The sequence below is a fragment of the Taudactylus pleione genome, unplaced genomic scaffold, assembly GCF_031769625.1.
Source record: "Taudactylus pleione unplaced genomic scaffold, aTauple2 ptg000066l, whole genome shotgun sequence".
Taxonomy (NCBI): domain Eukaryota; kingdom Metazoa; phylum Chordata; class Amphibia; order Anura; family Myobatrachidae; genus Taudactylus; species Taudactylus pleione.
In genome coordinates this window covers 32,928,870-32,947,101 of record NW_028284468.1, presented here as the reverse complement: position 1 = coordinate 32,947,101, position 18,232 = coordinate 32,928,870, and the positions used below count along the sequence as shown (strand labels likewise).

Here is an 18,232-nt window from a genome sequence, read left to right as displayed (position 1 = left end):
AATTCCTGTGCAGTTCTCCCTTGTCATCTCCAACTGCTAGAACCAAAGGTCTTGTCAGCGGTTGATTCCCAAGCAATGTATGTTCATCATCTATCCTGGATGATTGGGTTCCTGATAATGTGGACATTTGTTGTGTTCACTGAACAACTGGAATTTGGTCTTCCTTATTAATTTATTGGGGTTCTTAAGAAAATGGCAATTGATAATAGCGTATAATCTGTTTACACAAGGGGGCTTTTTACTAGTAGTGTAAATATGCAGCATCCAGTAGTAATCACTAGTTAGTTCTGGTACAGTTGTACCAGAAGATACCTGGGTGCTACAGCTTCCTGCACATTTGCTCTTTGTTAGTAACTATCCCAAATGATGTATGTTTGTTATAGCACTGAAGAGACATGGATGTAGTAGCTGCCTCTGATTATTAAACGTTTCCTCTTTTGGTGAATACAGGCCCTAGTGATTGCTGGGATTTCCCTCCAGGCTGCAAATCTTTATGGCTATATCCACTGTAAAACCGGGGGCCAACAGAACGTCGGGAAGGTGGCTTCGAGGTTCTTGTCCCAGCAGCTCTTCCAGCGGGTGAGGGTTTTAGGCTGTTCTTAGTTGTCTTAGATTACTTTATCTATACAGAGAATGCTTATTATATCAGAATAGGTCTGACCTCAATTAAAGTAACTAGGGATTATATGAAAAGTTAATTTTGCAATAGTTTTAGACAGTTCATTGTTGTGGGTCTTTCTGTTTTTACTTAATTCTACTAAATAGACCAATAGGGTCATATGTAATTGAGTGCAATTTGGCATAAGTGGCAATTTTTTGGAGATCTTGCCACATGATTTAAAGTAACAATTTTTTGTTTTAAAGGCACAACCGAAAAATTAGCACTTTTGCCAAATCGACGATTTTGTCCCATAATCTAATTTTTGAGAATAGATGCCCCTATCTTTGTTAGTGAGTCGGGTATACTCTAGCTGAGTGCATCTAGAGGTAACTGATGCAGATTAAGACAGGCTATTCTAAAAGTGCTTTGTGTCTATTGCAGTGGTTCTCAAACTGTCCTCAGGACCCCACACCGGTCACCCAGCAGGTGCACAGGTGTGTTCATTACTCACTGACACATTTAAAGATCCACAGGTGGAGCTAATTATTTCACTTGTGATTCTGTGAGGAGACCTGGAAAATATGCACTGTTTGAGGCCTTGAGTACTGAGTTTAAGAAGCTGTGGTCTATTTAGCATAATTTAAACTGGCCGCACACAGGGTAAAGTGGCCGAGGTCCATCGGTTTGGTTCTTTGGATCATGAAACAGCCAGAGCTTGGCACTTACAGCCCGACTTACACATGTTCCTACTGAATTCTCTTCCATGCTTGCAGTCAATTATTAGTCACCTGCTATTTTCTGCCTATACAGTATGTGCTGTGACATTGGGCAAAGTACCCAATATTGGCTGTAACTTCATGTTGTGTATGGTCACCTGTAATGTATTAATAAGAAAACAAAACAAAATCTGCAGGTGTAGCATATAAATCTTCTGTGCCTTTAATTTCCCCATATAATATTTTATTTATTCTTTCATCCCAAATAACAGATTATACATCTGGGGTATCAGGATTCACTGATTAGAGAATGCAAAGTTGTATGTGATTAAAACCCTCATTTTGTTTGTATCATTTACCCCTAATTAGAAAATGTTTGTTCTGCAGCAAACCATGTATTTTTTTTCCTCTTCATACATGTGGTTGCAGACATCTCGCAGTAGCTGTGCAAGTGGAGAGTATATGAAGTATATATATATAAAATTGGGCGCTACCAGGTGTTGTTTAATTCTTATAGCAGCTGTAACAAAAGGGAGTCAGGCCCTAGAAAACAAACAGAGCTACAAAAATGCAATAATCACAAGTCTAAAGCTGCATATACACACAACGATTTTTTTAATGATTATCGTTAAACGATATCGTTTAACGATAATCGATGGCAAAAATCGTTCACTTTCTGAGTCAAACGATGAACGATTATCGTCCATGCGTGTTCACGTTTGTAGTTTGTCGTTCAGTCAGACTTGTCAACTCAACGATTTTCATTAAGGGAATATGCAAAAATCGTTTGTAGTTCATAAAAATCGTTCATGACATTTAGTAAATGAACAACTTTAGTAAACGATTTTAGTAAATATTTTCAAGGGCAAAAATCGTTTACTCAAATCGTTCATTAAAAAAATCGTTGTGTGTGTATGCAGCTTTAGTTGCAACTAATGTAACTTGTGATTATTGCGTTTTTGTAGCGCTGTTTGTTTTCTTTGCACCTCTCGGCAGCTGCTGGCACAATTATATCCTTGTTCCCTTTTCTTTTGCTCAGCGCCTAGCTCTATTGTTTGTATTGCTTTTACTGTCCTAACCTATCCAGTATTTCAGTGTCTTGAAAATAAAGAATATAAACTCCCCCAAAACTATATACAAACTAATGAGTAAAGTTTAAATAATAGAAGAATGTTCTTGGCAACAAATGTACAGAACTAGCGCTGATATTTATTGTACACAAGGCAGAAAATGTTTTATAGGTCAGTCAGTGGCTGGTGTCCCAGTTATTATTAATCTGTTTTAGCTATGTGGCTTTCGACCTTGAAGCAAAGTTTATTTCCTCTCGGAAGTTTAAAACTTCCTAATATGATAATGTTAGACTCTGCAGCTTAATGATATTGTATCATTTCCCTTATACTATCCAAGTAATAGGAATTGTTTCCTAGGAGGGTTTGAGCAGGGCAGAGCTCTCCAAAAAATGTAAAAATCTTCAAACAAGATGGTTTGTGTCCCCTTATTAGATTGGCTTGTGTTCAGCATTTCCAGGAGGATTGTGACCACTAGATGGCGCTGCAGGCTGTGGTTAGAGGAAGTCATTTACAAAGTACAGTACATCATGAAGGTCTATGCTTACTCTGCACAGCAGAAGGGTGCCGCAAGGTGTGGGGAGGCCGAACACAGTATAAAAGTGTAAACAGCACATAAAAGTCCAACTTCCTATCACTTTAAATTAAACAGTTTTTCATGTAAAATAATGCTTGGCATAGCTTGCATATGTCATTTATTAAACGGAAAAAAAAAAAGTGAGTATGGGGATTTGTCCTTACTGTGGCTGGCAATTTTGAGAATGTGACACTTGATATTCTATTACTTGGAGTGCTACTACTGAATATATAACATCTGGATGTGGTTAGCTTGCTGCATTACATTGTCTTTAAGGTGAGATATGTATACAGGGATTTCCATATGAATAGTGTTCAAACCTCTGCTCCATCTGGGACAAGCTAGTTCTGTTTCACGATACGGATTAAAAACTCTTGACTTGTAGCGCTTTAGTACTTCTAAGTTCCTTATTAATTAAACTTTGATTATATTGTTAGATCTGCTAGTTTACTTTTCCAATGTGTGAATAAATGATTTTTATAAGCTTTTTGGAAACTGCCACATAATAAAATAGCCCCAGTAATTATTTTTTTTTATCTGTTAAATGTTATGGCTTGCTCTTTATCAGCCTGCAGTAGGCAAACCAGCAAAATTAGGTGACTTTGACAAGTGAGAGAGCTCAAACCGCATTCTGTCTGGCCAATGAGCACATGAGGAGGCACAATCCACTTATGATTGGCTCTCATTATTTATGAAGGGGGCAAAAAGCATTAATATTTTACAGGGTTAGGGTTACTATATACTTATCTATATAATACACTGAAGCGCCAAAACTCATGGAATAGTAGTATGCAGGGCCGGGTTAAGGGGGGAGCCCCCACTAGCAGCGGTGTGCTGTCTGCACCCGCCGCTAGTATCCCCTCCGCTAGTGTAGACCACGCAGTCCACACTACACAGTGACATACCACAGCCGCCGGCGGCAGTTATGTGTATGTTACAGCAGCCGATGAGAGTCAAAGACTCTCATTGGCTGCTGCACAACAGAGGGAGCCGGCTGGAGCTCACTCCTAAGCTCCGCCTTCTGGCTCCCCCCGCAGCGTGTGATGGGAGAGACTACATGACACTGACGTCTCTCCCATACTGAAGGAGAAGAGCGGGGAACCTGAGCTGACTGCGGCGGTCGCGTCAGGAGTGGCGATTCAGGTAAGTTGTGATTTTATTTTTTTGTGTGTGTAAGGGGGGCCGCCACAGAGGGCACTGCATGGGGAGGGGGGGGGGGGCGCACTTCATGGGGGCACTGGGGGGGGGGTGCTACTAGGGTCGGTGCATAGGGGGACTACTACTTGGGGCACTGCATTGGGGGGGCCACTACTGGGTCTGGGGGCACTATATAAGGGACACTACTGGGGGCTTTATATAAGGGGCACTGCATAGGGTGGGAGCACTATTGGGTCTGGGGCATTATATAAGGGGCACTGCATAGGGGGGGGGGCATTACTGGGGGTCCCCCCTATGCAAGTCTGGGACATTATATAAAGGAGCACTGCATAAGGGGGACTACTACAGTGGGCACTGCATATGGGGGTCCATTACTGGGGGCACTGCTACCAGGGAAATTGCACAAGGGGCACTACTACAGTGGGCATTGGAAGAGGGGCATTACTACTGAGGTGAATAAAAAGAAAAAAAAAATGTTCTTAGGGTGACGAGAAACTGTGGTATATAGGGGCCCCCACAGACCTTAATCTGGCCCTGGCAGTATGTAACGGTGATGGTAGGTGGAGTCACCATACTGTGATGTCTTTGAAATGCCCAGATCTGCATCAGTTGTAATCTGATATCTAGATCTACCTATAGAACCAATAATGATCTTGCCAGGGGTTCCATGTTTCGGAAATATGTGAAAATAAAACGGGAGATATACTCCATTCCTCAAATACAACCAACAGGTCATGTTTTGTGGATTTCTCTAATCGTGCCAGATGACAATCTATTTTGCTTGGGCAATAATTCTCCCCCCTGCTTCCACAGAGAGAAATCCTCAAAACATGACCTGTTGTCAAGCTTTAGGGTTGACAACCACTGTTGGGGGTATCATGAAAGGGGCGAGAGAGTAAGAAATACCAGAAGGTACGTGAACTTGGGTTATGCACGATATGAGGTGATGTACTTTACACCAGATAAAGATATTTTGGGTAGTCCAAAAAGATATGGAGCAGAGTGCCCTCCTGTTTGCCACAACAGCATAAAGGAGACTCTTCTGAACACATTTTATGAATCTGACTAGGAACCATCGGCAGAGTACCTTAGCTCAGAGGTTTCTATACTCCGCCATTACAGTCCAGGTTTTAAGGATATCCATACTTGAGCACAGGTGACTTAATTAGTACCTCAGTCAATTTGATTTAACCATCCGGACTCAAGAGTGGATAGCCTTTAAAACCTGGACTATACTCTGCCTTAGCAGAAGTTTCACAAATGTGTATGCCAGAGTAAGAGGTGGCCATATTGTATCTCAGAGGTTCTCAAACTCTGTCCTCAGGACCCCACACAGTTAATGTTTTCCAGGTCACCCAGCAGGTGCACAGGTGTATTCATTACTCACTGACACATTTTAAAAGTTCCACTGGTGGAGCTAATTATTTCACTTGCGGTTCTGTGAGACCTGGAAAACATGCACTGTTTGGGGTCCTGAGGACTGAGTTTGAGAACCTGTGTTGTATCTGATACAGCATTTTTCACTTTGTTAATGACCTCTGGTGCATGGTGAATTCAGCCAACCTGGTTTGTGTTTGGATCTGTTGCAGTACAGGGGTTTGAGATGTGACAGGTAATGTTGTCAAAACCAGTGTATAGTAAATGCTGGTTTTTAGACTGCAATCTCACATCGATACCCATTGGTTTTAAAATAGAGGGTTAGTAAATTTACCTCTGCGGCGGGTGTGGCAACACCAGGGGCTAGATTTACTAAAGCTTCTAAAAATGAAGTGTGTCATTGTTACCCATAGCAACCACTCAGATTTAATCTAATTTCTCTATAGCATTCTAGAAAATGACAGATCGGATCTAATTGGTTGCTATAGGCAACACCTCCACTTGTCTGTTTTAGAAGCTTTAGTAAATCCCCCCCCCCCCCCAGGTCTCTGCAACAACCTGATAAGCCACAACCAATCAGATGTAACATTCAATCAGTAAGTGGCATAATCATGATAGCATCAAAATGATAGACTACACCCATTTGACCACAAGATTAATTAAATTACCTTGTGGCCCCATGTTATAGGCTTTATCACATTAGGAAATAAGCCTGCTAATAATAACTGGGGGGCTGAAGGGATATGGTCATAGAATACACAGCGTTAAAGACATTATTAATCAAAAATGTACTGAACTAATCATTAACCTGGCTCTACCTGTCTTTTACTTTCCAGACACTATGAAATGATGCACACAGCAACCTCTGTCACCGAGCTCTAAGAAGGACAGAAGATGATAGAAATGCTAGTGCCTTATAGATTTTAGTCAGAAGTTAATATCCTGAGTAATAAATGGCATGTTTTCTAAACAAGTGTCCAGAGTAATGCATCTTATTTCTAGGCTGCAAATAAAATGTACTAGGGTAGGGGGGCAGGTCCTTCAAGCAGTTGAGGCCAACCAGGGATCTCCCCGGCCCCCCACCTGCCAACGCTGACCCTGCTCTCCTTTTGGTGCCATGCATCAACATAACCATGTGATAAAGGGCTCTTGTTACCTTTGGCCATTGGAGGCATTGTGTGAGTTGAAGCAATATTAATGAGGGTGCAGCCCCTGAATTCATGAAGAATCACTGTCACATTTTGGTCATGGAGTGCCTCAGTAATGTATTTGGTTGCTACTGAATTGGTAGACTGCAGTCTCATGAATGTTGCTTTATGACCACCTCTAGCCTGCACAGATGCCATACACTGTGTGACATATGTATCAAAGCTGGGAGAGAGTTAAAATTGTGAGAAATAACTAACCAATGAGCTTCCAATTTACATTTTGCAGACAGTGTTTAAAAAAATGATAGTTAGGAGCTGTTTGGTTGTTAATTTATTTGTTACAATTTTCTCTCTCTCCCAGCTTTGATACATAGACCCCTCTTTCACTACTTCAGCACATGACAAACTCATTCTGCTTATCTGGAGTGGCAATGGAGTTTTGTTGCTTCTGAGTCAGCTGGAGTTGAGCAATGGCTGGAAGAGGATATAAAGTGACTGTTCTTTGGCAGTAACCTGCTTTAAATTCCTTTCAAGGCACAGACAGATTATAATTTCCAATTGAAGATGCATTATTGTTGCCAAGACACTGTCCATATTTAGGTATTGATTAGGGACCACAGCTCCAAGAAAGGCTTTAATAATTTGTTCTTCTAGTATCATTAAACAGTTGTTCCAAAGCTAGTACACATCTGGCAAATGGTAAAATGATCCTGGATAACAAAACTGGTGACTTGTCACTGCTTCTGAACACAAAATTCTTGAATTTCTGCAGGAAAGCCAAACAACAACAACAATGTTAGAAAAGTTACAAACTCTCCAGATTTTACTGTGATCACATGATGTTATATAATTGCGCAAGGCAATGTAATGTGTGCTATCTATCTGACAATATGGCTACCCCTAGCTCCTTACCATGCGTATGTTTGGGACACATTTCGCAAGATCAGATCAGGGGTTCCCAAACTCGATCCTCAAGGCACCATAACAGTCCGGGTTTTAAGGATATCCATGCTTGACCACAGGTAACTTAATTAGTACCTCAATCAATTTGATTTAACCACCTGTGTTCAACCATGGATATCTCTAAAACCTGAACTGTTAAAAAGGTGCCTCGAGGACCGCGTTTGGGAACTTCTGGGAAAATGTGGTTATGAAAAGGATGTATAAATCTGGAAAATGAATGTATTAGTGAGGTGCAGACTTATTGCTGACGCCACTTTGGAATATGACACTACTGAGTTTCCCTCCTTCCAATCCGCAGTCACACTTCTACTCTTCCATTCTCCTACCTTCTTGCTATGGCTGCTAGTTGGCCAATGTTGACTGTTCCTTTCATTCCTGCCTAGATTCATTGAACCCTCCTCTCCATATAAAAAAGCATTGCAAACTCCTTCCTTATGGATTGGACCGTTACTGATGTCGGTGGATTATGTGGTGGTAGGTGGGCTGAATGCACAAAAGACGGCTGATGCAGAGTTACATACAGGTCCAGAGTTCAGACTTGTTTTCAGAGCGGGTGTGTTGATTGAACTGTGGCCTATGCAGAGTTGTGTGCACATGTAATTGTACCTGTTACCAGGCAGATGTTTTGCACCAGGGATAGGGTTAGTTCACGTGCGCTCTAATGATAAAGATGTACGGATAGGGGCTGCCCAGCCACAGAGATGGGTACAACTCTGCATACAGGCATTTCGTTCTGTGCACTCAATGCAGAAACATTAACTGCCAACTTGCATGCAACTCTGAATCAGCCACATGGTACAAGTGACTAGAACAGATATACAAAATATAGCATCCTTCCATGATGAAAATGGCTATTTGGGCCTAACAAATATTTCACTGTAGTGCAATGCTCTGCATAACACAAAAACAGCAATACCCAGTACAGATAGGTGTATGTGAACATATCATTAAATCACACCGGTTAGTGCGCCACAGACTTTACTACATAGCAGTGCCAAATCAGTAATCTTCAGTACCCAGTACACTACATGTGAACCATACTGCTAAGGCTGATTCCCCGTTCTGCCAACGACAATCTGATCCGCAGAACGGCGATCCCTGGGAAATCGCTAAAATACAACATGTTAAAAAATCCCTGACTCGCAGATTCTAATTTTTTTTTATTGGGTCGAATCGGCATTGTCCAACATGTTGGATTTCACCAATGCCTCAACCCAGGCATCGGCAGAATGGGGGGGTTTCCCCGATAGGCACCTAATAAGGCCCATACATCAGGCAGCTGTTTAAGACAGCACAAGTCAGGTCCGATAGGAGCGACCAGCGTGGAGCACAGTTATACTTCATCTGTGACTTTTTATACCACTTTCCTTGCGACAAAGAAACCCTATTCCTAAGCAGGCTACCTAGTACACTTTTGCAAACGAAGACGCAAAATTGAGGAAAAAGTATGATGCATGGGATTTGCACCTGTGCAAAGGTACACGTATCTGCAATGCATTATTATCAGTACTTACTTAGTATTATTGTTCTGTAGGATAAGGTTGCTGGTGAATCTGGAATCTCAGTAAAAAAAGACTTGCCTGTGTCACAGCTCTTTCCTTTGAAGGAAGCAAAAACACATTAAAAAGGTACACACTTATATTCTATGTAGCATTATTTAATGGGCACCCAATCAACATAGAAAAAGGACTTTTTTTTTTTTTATAGGACATTTAATGTGGAGTAAACTACAGCTCATTAAAGAGAAGGAAATTGGAAATTCAACAACCTTAAATGTATTTTCTTTATCTATATTTCTTTGTGCTAACAACTAATGAAATGAATACTGCATTTATCCACCTCCCAGCCAGCTGTTTTCTTTGCAGTGTTTCAATAATTAATCTGAGATGGAAACCACTGAAGCTTAACAAAATATTTGTTTAGTGGTCCTTTCAAATACAATTGAAACAGTCTACATGTTGCTTTGTGACTTGCTCGTTGCTGTGAAAATGGTGGTTGTGTTTATTTTGTGCCATCAACAAATATGAATCAATCTGTCTGTAGCTGTCCACAATTCTTAGGGAAAAATGTTTTTAGAATTCTGGAGCTAGGCAGATTGGAGCATTAAGCTGGATATACGCTAGTAGATATATCGTTTGATCGAATGGCGAACAATACATTGCAAGTGTGTACGCCTGATATGTCTGTAAATGACGTACAGACATATCAGGTTGGCCCTGCAGCACAGCTGACTTATCAAGCAGATATATCGGTGAATCTGGATGGGTGTATGGGCGACCAATCGAGCACCCAATACACTGGCTGCAGGCACCACCAACACTGACATGTCAACTGGGCAGGCAAATTTAAATGCCTGCCCAGATGTGATGTCTGGCCAGACATATCGAGCAACTGACTGGTAATTGTGTATAGCTTATATCATCGGTCGGTGCATGGTAATTGTGTATAGTTTATATCATCAGTCGGTGCAGTGTGTATAGCTAATGGAAACAATGACCCAGGCGCAGGTGAAAATATTAATAAAGTGTCTTCTAGAAAACAGAAAATGTATGAAAGAATAGTGATGAGACAAGCAATACTCAATATTCAGTTCACCCAGCACATATCTGCTCACTTTCAGACTCAAACTGCCGTAGGTATCTGCTATGGACTTGGAATCTCAATCATGACACTATCCCGGCAAATCATACTGTACCTTCATTCCTTGCAGAATTCTCTGCCTATTTTTGGACTGTTATCCCACTTACTGGATAGATTACACCATTTCGTGCAAAAATGAGTTTGCAGATTGTGCATCTAAATAGGCATTCCCAGCTTGGCGGGTCTTGTTTGGATGTGGAAGAAAATAATTTACTAATCAATAAACATAAAATATATAATGTGAACTAGAAAAGAACCCAGTGGATCTAGGCAGTATGTGTTTTTTTTTTTTTTTCTTTTCCCCACTGCCCTTCAGTGTTTAGCCTTACATTGCCGAAGATGTGCGATATCTTAACTAATGCTAGACCCAAGAGCGTTTATACCAGATGTTAGGGATAAAGATACAGTGCTATTAAGGGTTAAATACTATGAAAAATAAAATAGATATTACCGATAAAAATATATATTCAGTAACTAGAATGGAGTGGCTGATAAGAGTGAGAATTCACCATTTATTAACTAGTTGCCCGGGTTGAAGACTGGACCCTGCAGTCTTATTTTGTTTTTACATGGTCCTCACCTATAGCTATGCAAATAAGGAGTAAATGACAGTGCAGGCAGGCGTATTCTTATACCATTTGGAATGGGGTATATAAGGAGCAGGCTGACTTATACACCTTTTACACCGGAGCTAAAATCCAGGTTATTGCGGGGTTAACCCGGGTAGCTCCTTGGTGTAAAGGGGAGAGGGTTGGATCGCCGGTTCAAGTGACCCGGCAATCCAACCCAGGTAACTAGCAGGGTTTAACACGGGAGTAACCCGTGAAACCCTGCAGTGTGAACGGCACGCTCCGGGTCACGATGATCTGAAGCGCACCGCATGCCGGCCGATTGGTCCAGCTTCAGTGGCGCTTAGCGATGACATCACCAAGCGTCCACTTCAATGGCGGAAAAGCCGAATCTATGCAGACCCGACTCCGGCGTGAACGACGCCAACTCGGGAATATCCTTGGTCGGCAATGGCTAAATTCCGGGTCTGATCCGGATTGGAACCCTGATCCAACTCCGAGTCAGACCCGGAATTTAGGTGTAAAAGTGGTATTAGAGAACAGAAATCAGTATAACTTCCCAAATCACTTGAGTTTCAGAAACCACTGCAACACATCCAGGAGGTGATTTAGCTGCAGACTGATATATTAGCAGCTGCGATAGTTGTAATATAGTAAGGCAGCAGGAGGCATCACACCTTCTGCATGCATTACTGATCCGAGCTGCGTCCAAGGTCGCAGCATCGAATTTGCGATCCCTTCGGTCAGCTGATTAACCATAGGGTCACGCAAGCCGGACGCCTTTGGGTAAAAGAGGCCAGGAAATCTGTTAGCCGACGGAGATCCTGGCCTCTCCACTTACCCCCAATGGCAGCGACACGCCTCCGTTTTGGGAAAGAGGCCATCGCCACCGCCTCCCCCAGAAATTGACTGCATGAGATATAGCAGACCTGTACTGCACACACACACACAGTACAGGTCAGGCGCATGCGCATATTCACGATAATCGGGAGTCTGTGTGACCCGTCACTGCATCCACAGCGGAATCACCCTTTGAAATCACTCTGCAGACCAACATTGAAGACCATGTCTAGCAGGGCTGCCATCGGGGGAATATCAGGACTGGAATCCTGTTCCTGGACAGAAGGGCGCTTACCCGCAATGGCACTGTGTGGCTGCGATCAATTGCCCCTGCTGTTTGTAATCTCTGTATGCTAAGCTTTGCCAGGATCGATTGCGGATTGATTATGCTGTATGCCACAGTCCCAATGTATTGAGGGCCTGATTCAGCTTTGGGAATATAGTGAGAAACAGCACGTAACTGATTATCTTGGTGAAACCATGCTGCACTGCATGTGGGGAAGATCTAAAATGTGCAGAAAGATTTAGATTTGGGAGGAGTGTGTCCAAACTAACTTCTAAATCATAGTGTAAAAATAAAGCCGTGCATTATTTGTGGGCTACATGCAAAAGCAGCCAGTATTTACCATACACGCAAAATAAAATGTATGCATTTGTACCCCTTGCATTGCAACATTGTTTGTCCTGGTTCACAGTTACGTGCTCTCTCTCACTATATTCATAAAACTGAATCAGGCTGAGAGTGCTAAGCTGCTCATGAACCTGCCAGGAATAGATGAGTGTGACAGTGTGTGTTTGAAGCCAGCCCCTCATCCCCCAGAACCTGTGTAAATTAAGAGTGACCCAGTCTTATGGGATTGTGTGACACTGTGTGGCCCTGACTAAGTTCAAACCTAGGCAAAAACCTAATCCTGGTCAAACTACACTATATGCCAAACTTGATTTAGCTAGGTACAAAACTCTGGCTGTGCATAAAAGACAGACACACACACAGGCAGACAGACACACAGACCAGCACCGGCCATCTTTCACCTCCTTCAACCACGGATCCACAGCCAAAACCACCACAAGTCATCATGCTTAAAAAGACTATTTGTACAGGAGACGGACTATCTGGACTATTATCTTATATTGCTGGGACTTTAACAGTTAATTTATGTGGGTACAAACTAGACCTGAATTCACGGTTTGCACTAGTATATTGATGTGTATATTTGAATGTATGCTATTTGCTTTTTAATATTCACCATTTATGTGGAACATTTTATTACCTTTTTATTTAATAAATGTTGAATTATCACTCTTATCAGCCACACTATTCTAGTTACTGAATATATATATTTTATTGGTAATATCCATTTTATTTTTAATAGCAGTTAACCTTAATAGCACTGTATCTTTATTCCTACTATACTATAGGAGGTAGACCCCTTCCATTACAGCTGCTTCGGGCTTACAAGGCAGCGTCAGTGTGAATCACTTTCTCTTTTAGCTTCTATACTTGATGGTATACGTTCAGAACATTGACATGGACAAGACGTTAACATTCACAGTGACAAGGTCGACAGCCAATTTTTGGGTCAGAAATGTAAACAAAGACTAAAAAAAAATGTATTGTTAGCATTTCAGCTGTCAACTTTCACAATGTTGATATTATGGAATGTCGACACTTTACACCACACCCTACCCTACTGGATTATTAGATGAAGAAAAATCTTTGCAGGAAAAACAATATCTACAGTATAAAATGGATAGCAGTGCTCCCTCCAAAATAAAAAAAACAGGTTTTGTTTAATGGGACAAATCATTCTTATGAAAATTATTGGAGACTGCATTTAGGGAGGAATTACTGTTTATAGGTTCTGAAGAGCATGCGTGAAAGTATAAAACGACAGTTTTGTGTGATCAAAATAAGCAAATTAGGTTATGACGTTATAATTTATTTTCTTGAAGAACTCCATGGCACCATGACAATGGTAAAAAAAGTTCATGCCCCTGAAAGGTGTATCCCTGGATTCCTCCTTCCCTTTCTCTGTCTTATGTGACTCCCCAAACTGGTTCTGACAGTTATTTAAATACATACATGGGAGGGACATAAGACCAGCCTTGTGTAAGTCAACTGTTGATGTCTGCTCTCTGTGAGCTAAAGAAATTGAGACAGCACTAGTTCAATGCCGTCAATATTTTATTAAACTTCAAGGTCTATCGTCCTGTAGGCCTGAGCAATTACATATCTTATGCCCATTTCAAGGGTACTTTTTGTGGGAACCTGACCTCTGCATGGAACATTTAGGAAATGAAGAGATTATCTGTCTTCAAAATTTGTTCCGTCTTGGCGAGGTATATGGAAATCGCTCATATTAAATCTGGGTTAAGGACACAAAGCTGACAAGACAATTCTCATCATTCAGATAGTCATTTCAAAATTCTAGGAAGGAATTGAGTATTTGTCTTCAGAACGACCATCTGCATAGACGTTTAAGTAAGGCTATTTGCACCATAAAACCTATAGTTCTCCTACAATTGCAGATGTTATATTAACTATAAAAGCAAGTGCCTTCAGAGGAATATGGCAAGGGCTTTAAAAGGTCATCTGTCAGTGTCTCTAGAAACAGATTCAGATCCTATAGTGCTGTAAATGATTTCAGTCATGGTCAAATCCTCTATTGTTTGGGAGAATCTCTAGATTAAATTGTCAGAGATTAATTTAATGTTCAAAAAGACACTTAACGCTAACACTTGGGGACCTTTAGTGTGTTCAGTGCTAGGCCTTTTTGCAGCCCTTTGCTTATATCTGAAGTGGAGAGGCTTTAATCCATTAGACAGGGCTGCAAGAAACAGTGACTGAATAACTGTTTTAGAGCTCTTGGTCACAATGGATAAGTAGCTCCCTAATTTGAAGTGTAGGCAACCCCTAAATTACTACATATTTCTCGACCTTATAGTAAACTTATGGTAACAAGTAACAAGACTGCCAAATATGTGTAGCTGGGTTGGGTATGGGATGCCGACGGTCAGAATCCTGACGCCAGCATCCCGACGGCTGTAAGTAAGTATACTAACCTAACCCCTAAGTCGCCCTCCCAGGTGCCTAAACCTAACCTCCCCCTTAGTGCCTAAACCTAACCCTCCCCACACTCTAAACTTAGCCCTTCCCCTAGTACCTAACCCTCCCCCCTAACCCCAATTCTTACCTTCAGATCCCAGCGGTCGGAATGCTGGTGCCGGTATTCCGATAAGTGTTGGGATTCCAGCGTCAGCATTGTGAAAGTCAGAATCCCTGCTGTCGGGATCCTGAACGTATCCCGTGTAGCTGGCCCTGCTGCTGTAGTATAAGTTCAAAAAGAGAATGCTCAATTCTTATTCTAAAGGTCATCTTTATAAAACCTGATCAGCAGATGGATCACTGTCCTAGGCATGCTAAATTCAGATATTATTACAATTACATAGCAAGTTTCTAACTGCCCTTTTATCAATGGTGAAAATGTGACATACATGTCACTACTTACATACGCTGCATATATTTGTGTTTTATATCCTGTATTTATAGTGAGCATTCTAAACGTTATTATTGACCGTACTATTTAAATTTCCAACTCTGAATATTTATAATAGAATATACTGCATGGCCTGTTTGTTATTTACCTGCGCCTGCAGCTTTTCCAACCTACTGTAAGTGCCCTATCTATAACCTACTGTAAGTGCCCTATCTATAACCTACTGTAAGTGCCCTATCTATAACCTAGTGTAAGTGCCCTATCTAATGCTGGTGCTCTGCTGATTTTAGTCTAGGGTTGCGTGATTATACTATGTAGAAAATCTAGTTACACATTGCTGAAGAATACTTGTAAACTCTTCTGTCATGGTTTCTAACTTGACAGTAAAAGTTCTCCTTAGGGCTCTGTAGGTTATTACAGCATAACAAAAATGTGGGACAACCTGTAGCTCACCTATATTTGGATCTAAAGGAACCTTGCCCAGCAGGGGAATGTTGAGCTCACTGCACATTTTCTCTGCTCCCCCAGTAGTTGGAGGGAAAATTTGTGATTCATTCTAAAAGGAAAAAAAAAAAAAAAGAAGTGTAACATTGTGACAACAAGCCACTCTTCTTCACTACAGCAACATAAGACCGCTCATGTACTAACTGAACTGAAGCAACATACCACTTTACACTGGTGCCGTAATAATTGTCAGCTTTTCAAATTACACCATCAAATTGTTCAAGAGAAACAAATGTTTATTTTATGAATGCTGTCAGAAATATGACTACCCACAGATGTGTCCACATACACTATTGCTGCAGTTGCGCCTAACAGCCATTCTCGGCACGCTAGGTCCCATGTGACTCGGCTTGCGCTGAGCATCTATTTTAATTTGATATGCAACACTTGTATATTTGTGTGCTATGAGTCTGAATCTGTGTACAAAGTGCTATAATGCAGAGGGCACGCCTTCAGACGCATTTCATCCACCTCTGTCGACTTTGTCAAGCTGAAAAAGGTAATGTGCGATAAGCATTGCTGCCCTCATTGTACATTGTAGTCGTACCATAGCTATATTCATTTATGCCGAACAGCTTGAGTGCCTGTATATTCCCGCACAGAGGGCCTGATTCAGACCCACTCGCGAGTGCACAGAGCCGGCTCCGGCAAGCGCGAGACGGGGCCAGCGACGGGCGCTCCGTCGCTACGGGTCTTGCACCAAAACAGGGCGGCTGTCGATTATGATTGACAGCTCATCGGCTGGCCGCTCGCAAAAGCTGTGGGTGGTCACCCACAGCTATGCGAGCGGCCAGCAGGCCGAAACAAAAAAAAATAGAAAACGCCCCGATTCCGAGCTCTGAAAGAGCGTCCGGCTCTGAATCAGGGCCAGATGCCGGCTTCTAGCTTCCGGCACTAATAAGTCAGACTAAGGCACACCTATTTTGGGCTGCACTTATAGGGAGCCTCTAACTGCAACAGCCTCCTGATCGCTGCTGAAGCAGGGAGCAGTGTATTCGCATTCAGTGATCTCAGCTGAGACTTGCTATATCCCGGCCGCGGCACCAGTCACTAGGTGATAACGGACATCAACTGTCTCCTGGGAATTGATCACATCGGGCGCCCACTTGTACATTCTGGACTGGGATATTGGCTGACAGGCAGCTAAGACCATGACTCTGGAACCAAGGTTTTTATCACCTGACCTACTAATACGATACCGAAAAACACACATATTGATAATCAACACCTTGATTCCGTTTTGGATATTTGCTATTACCACACATGAACTATTGGCTAGTTTATCGTTTCCATTACATATAACCTCAGTGGACCACCTAAAGATTTTTTCTAAAATACAAGTTACAATTGCATATGGAACCTCTCTATATCAAAATAGGACTGAACAAAGTTAGATTGTTCAAATACTGATATTTATGAGTGTTCTGTGATACAATGTTCTATGAGGACACAATGCTGGGTACACACTACGATGCGTTTGCCAGCGACGGCAGGACATACCAGGCAGTCAGTACATACTGCACGATCTGGTGTACGACCGTCCGATATACCGTTCCCCTGTCGCATCCAGAAGCATGTGGTGTTGGCCACCCGATCTTCAGATTGGCCTGCACTGCAGGCCGATCTAAAGATATACCGAACGACACACGGGAGAGCGCATTAGTGCATTAACACTTGACGATTTGACGTTCCAATTCGCCTCAAAACGACAAATCTCGTCTATTAAAATCGTCTAGTGTCTACCCAGTTTAAGAAGTTCTCCACTGACACATCTGAGAATATCACTAGAATATGTAACTCATCAGATGACACTGATACTAACAAGATTAGGTTGTGTGCAATATATGTGTTGATAAAATATGTTTGATTATTGTCAGAGATATTTATTGTACCTGAATGCTAATTTTTGTTTTTTTTACACAATTTTTATATGTAATAAATAAATTGTTATATTTAATTAGACTGGTTTGATAGATAATTTCTATGAGGTTGGCAATACCTCCCTCTTTAGCGAAGTGGATATATACTTACATATCTAGGGTACTAATTAGGTGCTGGGTGATATATTTGGTTTATCCTATACATACTTTGAGGTTTTCCATAGGGGGATCTTTACTTCAGCATGTGTGCAACAGGTGGAGTGCTGGGGCCAGATCTCTACAGATGGTCATCTGAACACCATTTCATGTAGAAGTTTGGTTGATAACAAAGATGTCCCCACACTGTAGACGGGCTAAACCATTTTCTTCCAAGAACTTTACATCACTATTAATGTTTAGTTTGGCTGCATTTTGGCTTGGTATGTAGTCACTATGTCAACAGGTTCACAATGTCGACATTATGCATGTCTACACTATGAACATATGAGCGTTGGGGTTAGGCTGTGGCTAGAGTGATGTGCAACCAGCCGATGTGTTGTGCGGCAGGTCCCGGCGGGGGTGCCAGCATTGGCAAGTAAGTACACACTTGCCGATGGCGGAAGTGACGGCGCAAAAACGGGGCCATGCTGCATTTGGCAGCTTGGCCCCTGCTGACGATTCGCCCGTCAGACCAGCATGCAAGTCCAATGGGTGAG

The 18,232-nt window shown here is 41.9% G+C and overlaps 2 protein-coding genes across 5 annotated transcripts in view; one reads left to right on the top strand and one right to left on the bottom strand.

Annotated features, from left to right (window-relative positions):
* TVP23A (trans-golgi network vesicle protein 23 homolog A) overlaps positions 1-6,470 on the top strand; it is a 51,860-nt gene extending 45,390 nt beyond the window's left edge. For 3 of the 4 annotated variants that reach the window (XM_088466769.1, XM_088466770.1, XM_088466768.1), the window contains exons 6-7: positions 451-579; positions 2,820-4,134. In XM_088466769.1, the coding sequence (XP_088322895.1) occupies positions 451-579; positions 2,820-2,855 (165 nt within the window). In that variant the 3' untranslated portion in view covers positions 2,856-4,134. Of the gene's footprint in view, positions 1-450; positions 580-2,819; positions 4,135-6,332 lie in introns of those variants that run through there. The other variant, XM_088466771.1, reaches the window with a different exon arrangement.
* The window catches only part of NUBP1 (NUBP iron-sulfur cluster assembly factor 1, cytosolic), a 77,519-nt gene continuing 65,338 nt past the window's right edge, over positions 6,052-18,232 (bottom strand). The window contains exons 9-11 of the mRNA XM_088466767.1: positions 15,607-15,709; positions 9,122-9,205; positions 6,052-7,410 (exon numbers count right to left, since the gene is read on the bottom strand). Of these exons, the coding sequence (XP_088322893.1) occupies positions 7,379-7,410; positions 9,122-9,205; positions 15,607-15,709 (219 nt within the window). The 3' untranslated portion in view covers positions 6,052-7,378. The remainder of the gene's footprint in view (positions 7,411-9,121; positions 9,206-15,606; positions 15,710-18,232) is intronic.